At 33.2% G+C, this 14,275-nt stretch overlaps 2 protein-coding genes across 10 annotated transcripts; one reads left to right on the top strand and one right to left on the bottom strand.

Moving 5' to 3' along the window:
- Positions 1 to 3,259: 3,259 nt before the first annotated feature.
- Positions 3,260 to 12,394, bottom strand: LOC111778283 (pumilio homolog 23). Of its 8 annotated transcripts, none has more exons than XR_015413407.1 (14): positions 12,253 to 12,394; positions 11,488 to 11,796; positions 10,991 to 11,354; positions 10,457 to 10,753; positions 9,188 to 9,355; positions 8,486 to 8,629; positions 8,108 to 8,227; positions 7,796 to 7,981; positions 7,044 to 7,192; positions 6,584 to 6,766; positions 5,564 to 6,455; positions 5,208 to 5,266; positions 4,793 to 4,857; positions 3,260 to 4,671 (listed from the first exon to the last, which is right to left on the bottom strand). XR_015413407.1 is itself a non-coding variant. In XM_023658004.2 (11 exons), exons 2-11 carry the CDS (start codon positions 11,760 to 11,762, stop codon positions 6,026 to 6,028), a joined length of 2,316 nt encoding a protein of 771 aa, XP_023513772.2. In that variant the 5' UTR covers positions 11,763 to 11,796; positions 12,253 to 12,394; the 3' UTR covers positions 5,328 to 6,025. The 8 variants fall into 8 exon arrangements, 1 of the variants encoding a protein (XP_023513772.2); XR_002812510.2 differs by having other exon boundaries at positions 3,260 to 4,677; XR_015413408.1 differs by having other exon boundaries at positions 4,793 to 4,964.
- On the top strand, positions 3,751 to 5,030 carry LOC111778285 (RING-H2 finger protein ATL60). 2 transcript variants are annotated; one of them, XM_087119170.1, is made up of 2 exons: positions 3,751 to 3,883; positions 3,988 to 5,030. In XM_087119170.1, the coding sequence occupies exons 1-2, from the start codon at positions 3,869 to 3,871 to the stop codon at positions 4,705 to 4,707; spliced, it is 735 nt and encodes a 244-aa protein (XP_086975296.1). In that variant the 5' UTR covers positions 3,751 to 3,868; the 3' UTR covers positions 4,708 to 5,030. The 2 variants fall into 2 exon arrangements, with proteins under 2 accessions (XP_086975296.1, XP_023513774.2); XM_023658006.2 differs by having other exon boundaries at positions 3,859 to 5,030.
- Positions 12,395 to 14,275: the final 1,881 nt, after the last annotated feature.

The raw sequence follows: 14,275 nt of genomic DNA on the forward strand, positions 1-14,275 counted from the left end.
CATGTTAGATAGGCATTTACTATTATTGTTGTGTCAATACGGAGGTGTATGATTGGTCACTAAACTCATGTCTACATGGCTAAAATGCCCTAATGATATGAATCAAACCACTAATCACTTGGATATACCTGAAGAAGAAGGCAAAGAAGATTTAAGTATCAAATCAATAAAATAATAGAATGACAATAAATACCCCTTGACATTCGAGAGTGATTTGAAGATTTTTTTTTTTATTGATCTTTTCGATTATTTTTTTTGTCCTATTTAAAGGTAAGTAATATTAAGTTTGGAAACTATAGTGGAATACAACAACCTTCTATTTTCTTACCCTATGGTGTTATCTTACATTTCAAACCTTACTTTTAAGTTTGAAGTAAAGTTGATTTATTGGATTAGTCTTGATCAAGCTAATTCTAGAGTCAATTATCTTGAGATCTACGAGTGACCATCATAGATTCTAAGTTCGATTAAGAGTTATTTATTCTTCTAAATAACTCTCAGTTGAAATCATTCATTAAGTCAACTTTCGTTGTGAAAGTTTGCAAGGATCCTATAAGGATCTCTAACTTTGTAAAATCAAGCATAATTGGCAATTATCATTTGATATCAAAGAATTTGGTCGACATTCTTTAGCCGGCTCTATCGGTACATTATCAATCTATATCATTACAACAATTTTAAAAAATGTTAAAAAATTATATTGGGCTTTTCAAAAGCCCAGTGAACTAAAAATAAGCCCGGCCCATATATAAAACTTGCAGGTCCATGAGAGCCCAAATTAATGGACCAGCAAGACCCAAGTGATCCAACTTTGGGCCTACATCAGCCCAGCCCAAAACGAAACCCGAGCCCAAGAAGACTGTGTTGTAGTTGATGGGACCTCCTACGTGGGACACGGGCATTAAATGGGCTTACCAAACGATTCAGGCTTCTTGGACAGGCAGTTGGGCCCAAACCTTTTAAGGGCCTTAAGCGGCCCACTTGTGGTTTGGTAAGCAGACAAACAACTCCCATAAAATGAGGCATAGCCACTCAATGGTTTTTCAATAAAAATAAATAAATTGAAATTCCATTATTATTTTTAAATATTTTTAATTAAATAAATAATTATATATATAAGTAATGATTTTTCAAGCAATTTAATTTACCTAAGGCTATAAATAGAATTGAAGTCATAGGGTCATAATTGAGGTGAGTGGGTGGAGTAGGAGAATGACAGAATATTTTGGTCTCAAACCCTTCTAATACTAATGATGCCAAACACAATAAATTAAGTTTTAAATTTTTTATTATTTTTTTAATTAATACCTAAAATAATTTAATAAGAATAATCAACGTCCGTCCACAGTAGTACGATATTGTCCACTGTAAGCATAAATTCTCATGGTTTTGTTTTTGATTTATCATTATGAGCGGGATCAGAATAGGTTCTGGTGGTAATGATAGTAACTTGTACCTGAACTAGTGGCTCATAGAGGGCCTCGTTTAAAAAAATATGTCATCGTATTTTTACGATCTGGGTGTTGACGTATCTCTCGATTTCACAATTTCATTGTTCAAACTTTACCCATGTAGGATTTTAATGACCCTCTGAAAGTGAGAATTTAAATATTTTTTTTTTATCAATAAATCCTATAAATAAATAAAATTGGATGAATGATGAAAGGAGATAAATTTGTAATAATGATTGAAATAAAACAAAGAGAAAAAGATTGCTTCCTTAAAACGGAGACAACATAATATATATATATATATATATATATATAATTCAAAATAAACAGTATTATTTAATCATTAAATTTTAATAATGATTAATTATGAATGAGTATAGACAAGATCTCTTTATAAGATATGTGATTTTATTACATATTAAGATTAAAGTGGTTTTACTGAATTAATTTGCAAAAATTCAAATTATCCATTTTAAATAAAATTTTAATAAATACCCAATAAAAAATAAAAAAGGAAAACACAACGGTTTGAAATTTGAATATAGGTGTGAAAATTAGGAAATAAAAAAAGGTTTTTAAAAATAAATAATAATAATTTAAAAAATTGTAGGTGAAGGGGGTTGGTTCCATGTGAGCGTGCTGGGTGAATGGGCCCACACAAATTAATGGGTTTTTTTTTTTTTAATTATTATTTTTTATTTTAAAAAAGTTTTTTGTCTTAGTTTTACTATACAAAGTCTACACAATAATTACCTTGAAGCAACCTACTTCCCTTTACTTATTTATTTATTTTGATAAACAAATAAAAAATAAAAATACATATTTTCTCTCATTTTTTCTTATTTTTGTCGTGTATTTAACTTAACGATCAGGATTTAGATAAGACTTTGAAATCTTTAGTATGGTAGATAGCATTGTTAATCATTCAAATGTAACGATGATGTTCCTTGTGCAAGAATGTTGATTTGTACAGTGATCGAACTCGAGATTTCTATGTGAATAGAGATGTATTTTCCATTGTTTAATTACCTTATTATCTCCTTCAAGGTTGAATGGTCGATCGTAACGACCACATTTGTTAGATACATTCATTTGTAAAGTATTAATTCATAGTGTGTAAACTTATAATTATATTAATTGTATTTTTAGACTTTCATAAAAGAATTATTTAGACACTCAATTAAAAAAAAAAAAAAAAAAAAAAATCTATGTATCAATTTTGACATGGGTAGACTCTAAAAAAAAAATAGCTATTTATTTAAAAATAAACAAATTTTTAAGTTTGAACATGTGAAGAATAAAGTTTTAAAATTGGACCTAAAATTATTAATTTAGCGTTTTAAAATTGTATCATTAATATCTTTCAATTCTAAAGAAATATCGTTAATATTATGTTTAAAAATAGCATTAACGTTACTAATTATTTTTTAACAAGAGTTAATAGTAAAGTTCTAAGCTAATTTTGAAACAAATAATTAATTCTTTTTCGAGTAAAATAGTTTTTTTTTTTTTTTTTTTTGATCGTTTAAAGTTAATTTTGAAACAAATTATTAATTATTCCCATCCCAAAAGTAGGTGGATGAATATTTTAGATTTTTTTTTTTAAATTAAGAGAATTCTTATTTTTTTTACCATTTAATGATAATATTAGAATTTTTAGAAGTTGAAAATTTAAAGTTTAACTCCCAAAATCTAAAATAAGAAAAAAAACAAACAATAGACAGACAACAAGCCATATATAGAGAGATGCTTTATCAATCTGAATAAAGAAGGCATAAAAGAGATTCCTAGTTTAGACGAGTACCCGCTTGACATTCTAACGTTGCTTCTTCTTGGGCCCAAACGCCAAGGATAACATTATATATACACATACGTATTTGCTTATGAAACATATTGATTTATTTTTTTCGATTATATTAAAAAATGAAAACTTTAAAAGAATAACAAACGAAAAATTACCTATGAAAAACCCGATCCCTGCAAAAATGAATAAAAATAGGTGACAAAAAAAGCTTTTCCGTCCCCGTCCTCGTCCCCGGACATCTTTAGTCATGTATCCTGCAATATCTTTTGGAATATTAGAAATATAAATGTATAAATCCTTTATTAATTGGGTCCAAAAAGCAGGCAAAAAAGATGGACCCAGTCCAAGGGGCAATTCCACGGAGAAACCGAAGACGACGTGATGGCTTTAGGCTGAGACTTTGGTTCGTTCAACCGTCCTCCTACTTAACAAACAAACTTCCATTTTTCTTCCACTTTCTCAGCACAAAAAAGTCCACCACTCCCTCCCCACAAGTCTTCGTTCAACCCAATTTCCCTTCTTTAAAGCTCTCATTTCTTCCCATTCTCAAATTTCATTCCCCATTTTCACTGAATCTTCGAGTTCTGCTGCCAGATTTTGCCAATGGAAGAACATGCATCGGGGATCAGTAAGTCATTCGAGGGCTCTCTTACCATGGAGCTAATGGGGAAGATCATGGCGGCGGCCATTTTCATCCTCTTTTTGGTGATTGTGTTTGTTTTGATTTTACAGCTTTACTCCAGATGGTTATTGTCCCGCATTGATGAATCGTCGTCGGATTCTGCCGTTCTGCGTCGGTCTGATCAGGAGTCTGCTGTAGCTACATTAACGAAAGGGCTGGACGCCGCTGTGCTCCGGTTGATTCCGGTAGTGGTGTTCTCGCCGGAGGATTTCAAAGAGGGGTTGGAATGTGCTGTGTGTTTGTCGGAGTTGGCTCAGGGTGAGAAAGCTCGGTTGCTTCCAAGGTGCAACCATGGCTTCCATGTTGATTGTATTGACATGTGGTTCAAATCCAATTCCACTTGCCCTCTCTGCAGAGATCCAGTGGCTCCCAAATCCTCAATCCCCACGGAGATGAACTCTGCAGAGGATTTGGAATCTGGGTCTTCAATGGAGTCTCCTATTTTTCCTACGAATATTCTGTTTTGGGGGAATCAAATGCAGATAAGTTCAAGAGGGGTTTGTTTGGAAGAAGCTCAAACTTCTTCTTCCTCTTCCTCTTCCTCTTCTTCATCATCTAACATAAGGGCAGATGGAATGGTGGTTATAGACATTCCAAACGAGCCCTCTTCATCGTCCTCCGGCACCAGCGGCCGTTCCGCCGGTGAAGAGATGAAATCAGTGGTGACATCCAGATTGAAAACGTTGAAAAGGCTTCTGAGCAGAGAGAGAAGAGTCGGCAACAATCTCACTTCCCTGAATCTTGAACAAGCAGGGAGAGCGCAGAGTTAAAAAAAAGAAGAACAAGAATCAATGGCTTTGTTTCTAAAATCTTTTGCACATATAAAAGTTAGAAGAGTCAAGGGTAAGAGCTTACATATCATTCTTTGTTCCAAGCCAGAGACTGTGACCTCCATAGTCCGGCTGTTGCCATTGAAAAACCTGTGCACAATTATTTGGATGATATTCAATGTGCAAATTTAGGGGTTTTGTTCATCTTCTCATGCAAGAGATTGGGTTCTAGTGGATGAAGTTCATCCTTCTTTGTTCTGTGTAAAATGTATCATCAAGGGATCAATCAAATATTATTAACTTAATTGATATTAAATTTCCCCCACCTAGTTTGAACAACGAATATGGTTTACTATGAAAATTCAAAATCGATAGTCTTTAGCTGCCAGGATTGAATTATTCCTCCAACGCTCAGATACCAGAATACAACAAAGGAAATATCAAATATTCAAATGTCAAACTTAATCCAACTTGAATTAATAATATCGAAATTAACTAACCCGGATTAATACGTTGATCTTCGTACACGGAGACAGAGACAGGAGAGACAAAAGTGAATCTAAAAATGAAAGCAACAATGAATTGCGTCACCATTATCAAATTCAGTTGTAGAACAGAAATGCAGAATTAACCAACCTTGACTTTATAGTAAATTTCCTTTTCTACACGAAGTTGACAAAGACTATAGTTTCATAATAAAAATACAAGACTTTTGAATACATTTGAAGACCACATATGAGGCATCAAACTTACAAATGCATCAGGAGACATGAATCTAAAAAGACGAAACAGTTGCATAATTAATGAAGCAATACGGAATTGAAAACAAAATTAACAGAGGAAGACAAGATTTTACTTGATTCAGAATGAGTTGTGGCCATCTCTTGTTGCACTTAATAGACTGCAAAATCTTGGACAGTGAATTTAGGTGTGGTTGGCAGAAAGATACAAGAGATATCCGACAGGAAGAACCATATTTTCCAGAGGAAAGCTTTGATTACTGACCTCTCATAATTCTCTAATATTGGCCTGGTCACTTCCAAGATCTTGTATGGTATATGCTGCATCAGAATATCTTCTCCCACCCCACCAAAAAAAGAAGGGAAGTTTCCTCTATATTGCTTGAAAGCCTATGCCACAACTCCAAAAACTGTATCTAAAAATAAACAATCCTCATCATCATCAAGCTCCCACTTTCCCGGTGAAAACTCCTAAGCTACAAATTACTGCACTTTCTATAGCTTATTTTTGAAGACTTTTTTGCCAGTCAATGCTTTTGCGACTGCTGCAGTGTACAAGGATTGGTTTGGGATCGTAGCTATACTTTCCGTTTCCTTTTGCCTGCCTCAGCATTCTCAGACTGATCGTTATTCCGTTTCCTTTTGCCTGCCTCAACATTCTCAGACTGATCGTTATTCCGTTTCCGTTTGGAACTTTTCTTTCTCCCATCAAAGATATTATTATCCGTGGAAGGTCTGGAATATGTTTTACCACCCTGCTTGCCCTTTTCTGACTTGCCCTTGAAGCCAGACATTGATAGAAAAGGGATGTCAGAAGTTGCGTGATGCTCAATCTCTTGCCGAATTGTCTTCACATCCTTTAGGTGCGATGTATGCTTCGAACTATCGGCAAGGAACTCAGTCTTCAGTGATTTGGACCTTCCAGACCCGAATGTATCATGAAATTCTTTGTAAGCTGATTCCCTTGATGCTTGTTTTGACCTCCATTGGTCAGGTCGGGATGCATATCTAACATGAAGCATAATTAGTAAAAAGAAAAATCAATAAAATCCAAATGAAACATGCATCCCCAACTCATATGACGAAGGAAACAGATCAAGATCATATCCATAAAATAAAAGGCATTAATTGTATACCCTTCAACATCCAACTTCCTCAAGAGATGAGGTCCTTGCTTGGTTTTGGAGAGATCACTTTGTAAAGCTGCCAACTCAGAAACAATGGCCTCCCGTAGTGACAAGTTACTGGAATTATAGCACTTTTCAACTGTAAAGGAACTTGATGACTGCATTGCAAGCTCTCCAAAATGTCCTCGTAGCCTTTCAGTTGAGAATATAAAAGCTATCATTGATTGGGTGCAAAACTAATAAAGAAAATATCCAACAAACTGATTGATGCTTCATTGATTATTCCCGACCAACAAGACTATCATACACAATCTATGTAATTAGAACTTTAAAGATCATGCATCAGCATTCAAATAGATGTCCCGCCGGGAGCTCTTAGTTCAAAAGGGAGACAAAAATTATAGAAAACATGATAGAGAAAGGAAACTTTCTGTACATTAAAAGCCATCAAAATAGTTCGATGACATACTTCATAACTAATCTGCGCTTCAGTTTTGCAGCGGCGTCAGAATTTAAAAAAGCTTCAATAACACGAGCTCCACTGGAGTCTTTTGCTACTTCAAGAAGATGATCGGATTCCATAGATGTGATACTTGTAATGAAAAGTTGAATCAGTTCCTGAAACATAGAAATGCTAGGTCCTTCAGACTTGAGAATAAATCAAACCTCAAAAAGTGTTGTCCAAGCAAATAGTTCAAGAAAGTTCATGAAATCTAAGCAGGAAGTCTAATGCAATTCACGTTGTTTCACAGTCAATTAGCAGTAATGGTTACACAATATACACTACAAAGTAAATAGGTGGGTCCCATCCTGCAAACAAGAACCTTTGATCTAGATTGTAGAAACTATGGAGTAACAATGTAAGGGTAAATTTTTTCCACATCATCAGACAAAATTGAATGTAAACTATACAACCGTCCAAATTTGAGATAATTGTACTAGGATAATATAGCCAGGTAATTAATCTTCCATGAAAAATGTTCCTTACCCAAGTTTTGGATAAGGAACCACAAAATTGCATAAATGGTATAGAATTTCATTAAACAATACAGAATTACAAAGAACAAAGTAGATAAAATCAATAATAGTAACAACAGTAACACAAATAAGCATGACTTCAATATCTGGGAGGAAAAAAGAGCATAAACTTTAATGTGAATGTTTAGTTTGCCCTTCCAAAATCAAATAAACAGCAATATCTGGGAGGGAAAAAAAGCATACACTTCGATAACGAAAAACTGTTTGCAGGATTAGAGAGCCCATGACGTGTATTTTAACTCCACTAGGAGAATCCCATTTGGCTTTATCTCCGCATGAGAAATATCTGTCAACATACAATATTCGAGGAATAATGCATCCTGGAGATTCATCAGTTGAACATACAGCACGAACAAGAGCTTCACAACACTGTCAAATATCATCAATTCATAATTAGAAAAGTAGACAACAAATCAAATAGGATCACATCAACATTCAAATACATGTTTATAACAAGTCAAAATTTTGAAGCATAAAAAAAACTAAATAATAGACCTTCTGCTCATGTGTTTGAAGCCTCTGACTTGCAGCAATTAGAGAAGCGACAACTCCTGACCTTCCCATATCAAGAAGATCTCCAACTTTTGTTCCAATTTCTGACCATAGCAACTCCATCTAGGTGAAAAAAAAAAATATGAGCACGAAAAAGCAACTCCTTCGGAAGTACTGACACAACAAGTTCCTAGTCTATGTATTGCAATAGTAGAAAACTATTGAAGATGCACTGCGTGCCACATATTTGCATGTGTACCCTAGTGTGTGAGAATGACTAGGAGAGGAAGGATGTAAATAAGATGTCATTGCAATTTCATTAAGTAAAAAGACGTTAATACTTCTTTTTTAGTTTAACAAAAAAAAAATGCTAATACATACTTGATGTTTATATTTTATGTTAGAAATTAGCGCTTGGACAGCGAAGTTTCCACAGGGATGAGATGACAACTCGAGCAATGAATTCTTGAAAACTATTGTGAAGAGTTCATTGAATATGTTTTCTGGAGCCACTTCCAAAATCACCTGCAAATTCACGCTACCAGAATCAGTACATCAAATCCTAAGAAAATACTGTTCTTTTTCCTGAGATTGGAGTATGGGAAAAAAATACTGTTGATGAAAACCATCTCATATATGCACCAGAAATACAAATTAACTTTACAGAACAAATATATTTCAAGTGCAAAAAATGGAACTTGGCCCTAGAAGTAACCATTTCTTCTGCACATTCTCAAGCCTCATTTTTTTCTTCTTCCTATCTATTTTTCAATTGTATCAAGTCTATTTAATGTCCCAATAACCAAAAACTGAAAACTGCCTTATGAAATAAATAAACTTGAACAAAATAGATTGGGGACTTTGGAAGGCATGTAAAACCTGACTGCTGAATTTAAAAGGTCAAATATTATCCCACCAGTACAAATTTTACAAGTACAAAGAAAATATCAAAGACTATTAGGTACTGGACAAATATGATCAAGCAAACAAATTGAAAAGTTATAAGTACTTAAATACATGTATAGCATGCTAGTTTACTCCCATAAGTTCAAAAGCAACTCCAACTAGGATTGTACATCTCACCTCCATTAGATGACTAAAGGCGGTCTCTTTCATCAAATCTATAACATCTCGAACAACAGATATTTGTATATAATTTACTTCAACAGAATCTTTCTCGCTACAGCCAAGGAGGATGGGAATTATATGACTGAGCTCATCGTCTTGCCCCACCAATGACTTCAGAATAGTCTGAAAGGTAGTGAAAAATCAATTACTTCAGCATAATTAACGGGAAAGCTGAAAAACAGACAAGGTAAGAAGCCAGTTAAAGCATTCATTGGTAAACTTAAAAGTTTGAAGGTGCTAAAAGTGCAAATCCATTAAAGATAAATGGTCGGCATCACTTCATTCAAAGAATCCACCATTTACCTCAGAGTCACAACTCCATTTAAATTTATTAGTTTATTACTACATATAAAAGAAACAAAACTTTGTTCAAAAACAACAAAAGAATACAAATGAAATGCATCTATATCTGAAAAATAGTCAAAAGACAATGCTAAAGGAGAAGCTCCAAACCCAAATTTACAACAAAAGGTCTCAATTATAAACCTTTAGAGAAAAAGAGAGAGAGATAGATCTCCTAAACAAGCAGAAGGCGGCCCAAAAAGTAAGCATTGAAGTAGATACTATGCAACTCCCAGAACCTCCTCCCAATCAAGAACCATGTTAAATTTTTTTTCCCCCAATTTCACTTCAACCAAGTATTCCAGAAAATAGTCGAGAAACCTGCCTCTGAATTTAATAAATAAAGAGGCTAAAAAAAACAGTGTTCTCAAAAACACTTCTGGCGTGCTTCTTACAAGATCAATATCCCTCCATCATCCATTAATATTAACAGTAACCAGACATGATCGTAAATCGTTTCTTCCACCTTTTATTAAGCCTAGAGTCAATTTCTAGCTTAAGTTTTTAGAATTTTCATGCGTGGAAAGTGGAATTTATTTAGTTGCCAAACGAAGGGGAAGAACAATTGAAAGATTGGAAACGAATGAAATGATCATTGTCGAATATACATTTCCATCGAAATTAAACAGCTAGTGGCCAAATATTGACATAGAGGCCACTTCCATCCTCTTGGAAGCATAAGAACAAAACATAACTAAATATATATAACCCATACACCTAAAACATTGGTCATAGAAGTCAACTATCGAGTTGCCTGATATATATGATCATAGAAGCTAACCAACTATACTTAGTTAACTTGAAATTCTTAAAAACATAAATAAAAAAATTAAAAAAAAATGATGAAACCACAATATAATAGTATATTTCATAAAACAAAACCTGAATAACCAAACTGCCGAACTGATCAACTTGCAGGATCCTGACATCTTTTCTTGCACCCTTTAGCAACCCAAAGACAAGCAACTTCAGTGATTCCGGGAAGCCTATATGGAATCCACTATCTCCATTAGGCCGAGGTGCCTTGATATTCAACCGCTCTGCTAGCACTTTAGATGATTTTCTGCTATGAAACTCTGAAGACTCTAGACTTACTCCTTTACAGAGATGAAGAAGGCTACGGAGAACATGAGAACCATGGCAGTTACACATCACATCCAGAGGATTGGATACAATTTCCTGAAAAACAATCATATGCCTAAGGTTACTTGTCTACAAGTATAGGCATATAATCTAATACACACAGGCAATAGGCACATTCTTAATTACCCAAGTCAATGATTATGACCATCAAGAAACTTCATGCCTAAAGCAAGAAAAGTTCAAATGCTTTGTATGCATATAAAAACAAAGTAATACAAAGTGAACCTTCACCATCCAAAAGCTAGGAAAAAACAAGTGACCAAAACTTCACACCTTACATATCGCAGTTAACGTATCTTCAACCAAAGGATAAACATCTTTGTCTTGTAGGTGCATAGCTAAAGACTTGATAGCCGTTTCAGCAACATGTGAGCCAGATCTATCCATGGCAATAGATGGAAACTGCTTGGCACAGCAATGGAGGAAATTGCAAAGGTCATCAACATTACAGCCTTCAAGAAGACTTTGCATAGTGTGACTTAGGATATAATCAGTGGCAAGTTCAAATTCCTTCCCCTCAGCTTCCGCTAGAGCATTACCACATATAACCGATCGTTCTTCAAAATCAACCGTATCACTTTCAAATAAATTAGAAATCTCTGTGAAGTATTTTGTTGTTTCGGGATCAACCTGCTTCCTATAGGACACTTCCCTCATGAGTATAGTAGAGAATAAGGAGCTAAAAAATGCACGAAATTAAAGAAAATCTCTACTGTGAGCTAATTGAATGTCCAATAAAAACAAGTTTACCGTAAAACGAGGAACACTACCTAATGAATGAAGTTTGAGGTGTGGAAGTACTTTTCATCTTCGAAAATCTTTTGTCAGCGTTCAGGCTTCCACCATCTATCATCCCAAACGTGTTCTGGCGGGTCTCATTCCGATCAAAGCCACCATGACCTCCTCGTTCAGCCTTCCTACTCATGCCGTTTTTCCTTCTCGCACTTTTATACGTTGATTTATCCTCACCCATTAAGCAATCTTCAACTGAAATAGAGCTTCTATGTCGCCTAGAAGCTAGAGCTTTCGAACCAACAGAAACCATATCCACCGAGCCACCAAGTTGAAAAGAGCTCCGACTGTACAGCAATTTAAATTGTTAGTGGAGGAGCGGAAATCAATGCATAAAAAGTAGTGCTCGAAGATTTCACTGCAATTACAATAAAATAAGAACGCTCCACATTTCAAAATACCGATAGAGATTCTATCGATTCTCGCATGTGAAGAAAAGGAACTAAATCTCTAACACGTAATGTAACAAATGCATACTTCATCGAATTGGCATAGACGACAAACTAAACAAAATTTGGCCAGCAGCGTGAATGAAAAAAAAAAAAAAAAAAAAAAAAAAAAAAAAACAAGAAATCAAATCCATTAGCTCCTGACCAACACAATGCTAACTAAATAAATAAATCATCCATCATTCATATAAGCTGCAGCACACAAATTTCGACTGACTGTCTAGAGAAGGACCAAACAAAGTAGAATTTCCAGCAAAACTAACAAACGTATTAATGGAAAACGGAGAAACTTACATTGAAACAGCTTGTTTTCAGAAACTCAAATCGCGAAGCGGAAGCAAGAAGAAGATGGCGAGAGAATTGGTGCCGTGAATCGCCGGAAAATTTTCGCCGTACAACCTCAATTCAGGGTTAAAATTTTTCTTTTTCTTTTCTTCTTGTTCAAAACTAAATTTAATTTAATTTAAAATAAAAATAAAAAATCACAAATCACAAATGGGCTTAGGGTTTTAGAATTCTAGCCGACTTTGCCTTTGCCATTCCTTTCTGTTGGGCCTCTCTGCTTCAAGCCCATTCTATTTTTCACATTAATTCCCATTTTTATTCCAAATAATTTAAGTCACGGGACAATTATGTAATTTTCATGTTTTTTCTTATTTAAGACGTTTTTTGCATTGACTTAAATTATTTATTTTAATTTATGTTAGAAGACTCGTAGGTGATGGAGTGTAAGAAATTTTGAATTTAATTTTGAATTTAATTTGTGTCCGCTTATAAAAAATTTGAGTTCATTGGATTGAACCTAACCCAATTCAATCATTTATTTTGGTCGAGTTATTTTTTTAATTATTTAAAAAATTATAATACATGTTACATTAATAATTTAAATTTCATAATAATTTTATAAGTGGGGTTGGATCAGTCCGATTGTAACCTATTGATGTCAAAAAAAAAAAAAAAAGAGATATTTTAATTTAATATTTATGATTCGGGTTTGACTATTTAGATTAGTCAAGTTGTCAGTCATTTTTAAAAATTCTTTTTTATTTTAAAATGGACAGGATTGTTTTGATATTTTAATTTAATTTATAAATAGTTTGAAATTAATTTTGAATTGGTGGATTATATTGACAAAAATTCAATTAAAATTTAAAGGGCCAAGGACAATAGTGTAACTTTACCCAGTTTTCAACTTTCACCTAAAACACTTTATTATTATAATTATTGCTTTTCCTTCTTTTATTGATTTCATACCATTTTTCAAACCATTCTTAAATTCTAATTTTGAATCAAATTCGTTAGTTCCTTCCAAACACGTCTCTTCTCAATATTCCTTCTCTAATTTATTTTAAAATGGAAAAAAAAATTAAATTAAATTAATAAAAATACCATTAAACTTTGAAATACATTATAATGTATTAATGTATTAATGTTCTTATTTAATTTTTCTTTCTATATATTAACGGTAAAGTATAATGTATTAATGTTCGTTAATATCTTAAACTTTTTTTATAAAAAGAACAAATTCAAAATTACCTTACCGTTAATATATAGACGGAATCATTAATATCATGTTTCAACAATACCTATGAACTTTTGAAATTTACGTTAATACATTATACTTTTAAGAAAAAATTTAACAAGTTCAATTTGTCGACGAATAAAATTAATAAGAAAAATGATAGATGTAAATAGACATTTTTCATCATAAATGGACATAATACTTTTATTTATTATTATTTTTTGTAAATGTTAAAAATGTTAATGTTACTTTTAAAGTTGGAGTGTTTTTTAAACATAGTACTAACCGTAAATATATATTTTGAAACACTGTATTTAATCATTAATTATTGTACCATTATTTATTTATTTTAAGGAAGGATATTATTGATTTTTTTAATTTAACTTGTAAAGTTTCGAAGTAATTTTTATTATTATTATTAATTTAGCAAAAAAAAAAAAAAAAAAAAAAAAAAAAAACATTAGCTATTGCACTTTCATGGTACCACCCTTTGCCGTGATCCTCTTTGAACCAAAAGATGGGGTCACATTCGAGCGTAAGTCTAAATAACAAAGGTGTGACACCCGAGTAAAAGAGGGTACATAAATGAACTTAACCACATTGGAATGAGAATGATCTTGATGATGAGATGACTAGCAAAGGCTTAAAAAAATTGAAAGTTAGTACCTACACGAACAAGGTGTACCTTTCTTTTCGGTGATTCAATCACAAAAACTACGTAGTTAAACATACTTTTCTTTGAGCGATTCTATGTTGGGTGACCTCTTATGAAATGAGAGGTAGACAATGAGATCA

Source organism: Cucurbita pepo, chromosome 17 (genome assembly GCF_057944985.1).
Source record: "Cucurbita pepo subsp. pepo isolate OVF chromosome 17, ASM5794498v1, whole genome shotgun sequence".
In the NCBI taxonomy this organism is placed as follows: Eukaryota; Viridiplantae; Streptophyta; class Magnoliopsida; order Cucurbitales; family Cucurbitaceae; genus Cucurbita; species Cucurbita pepo.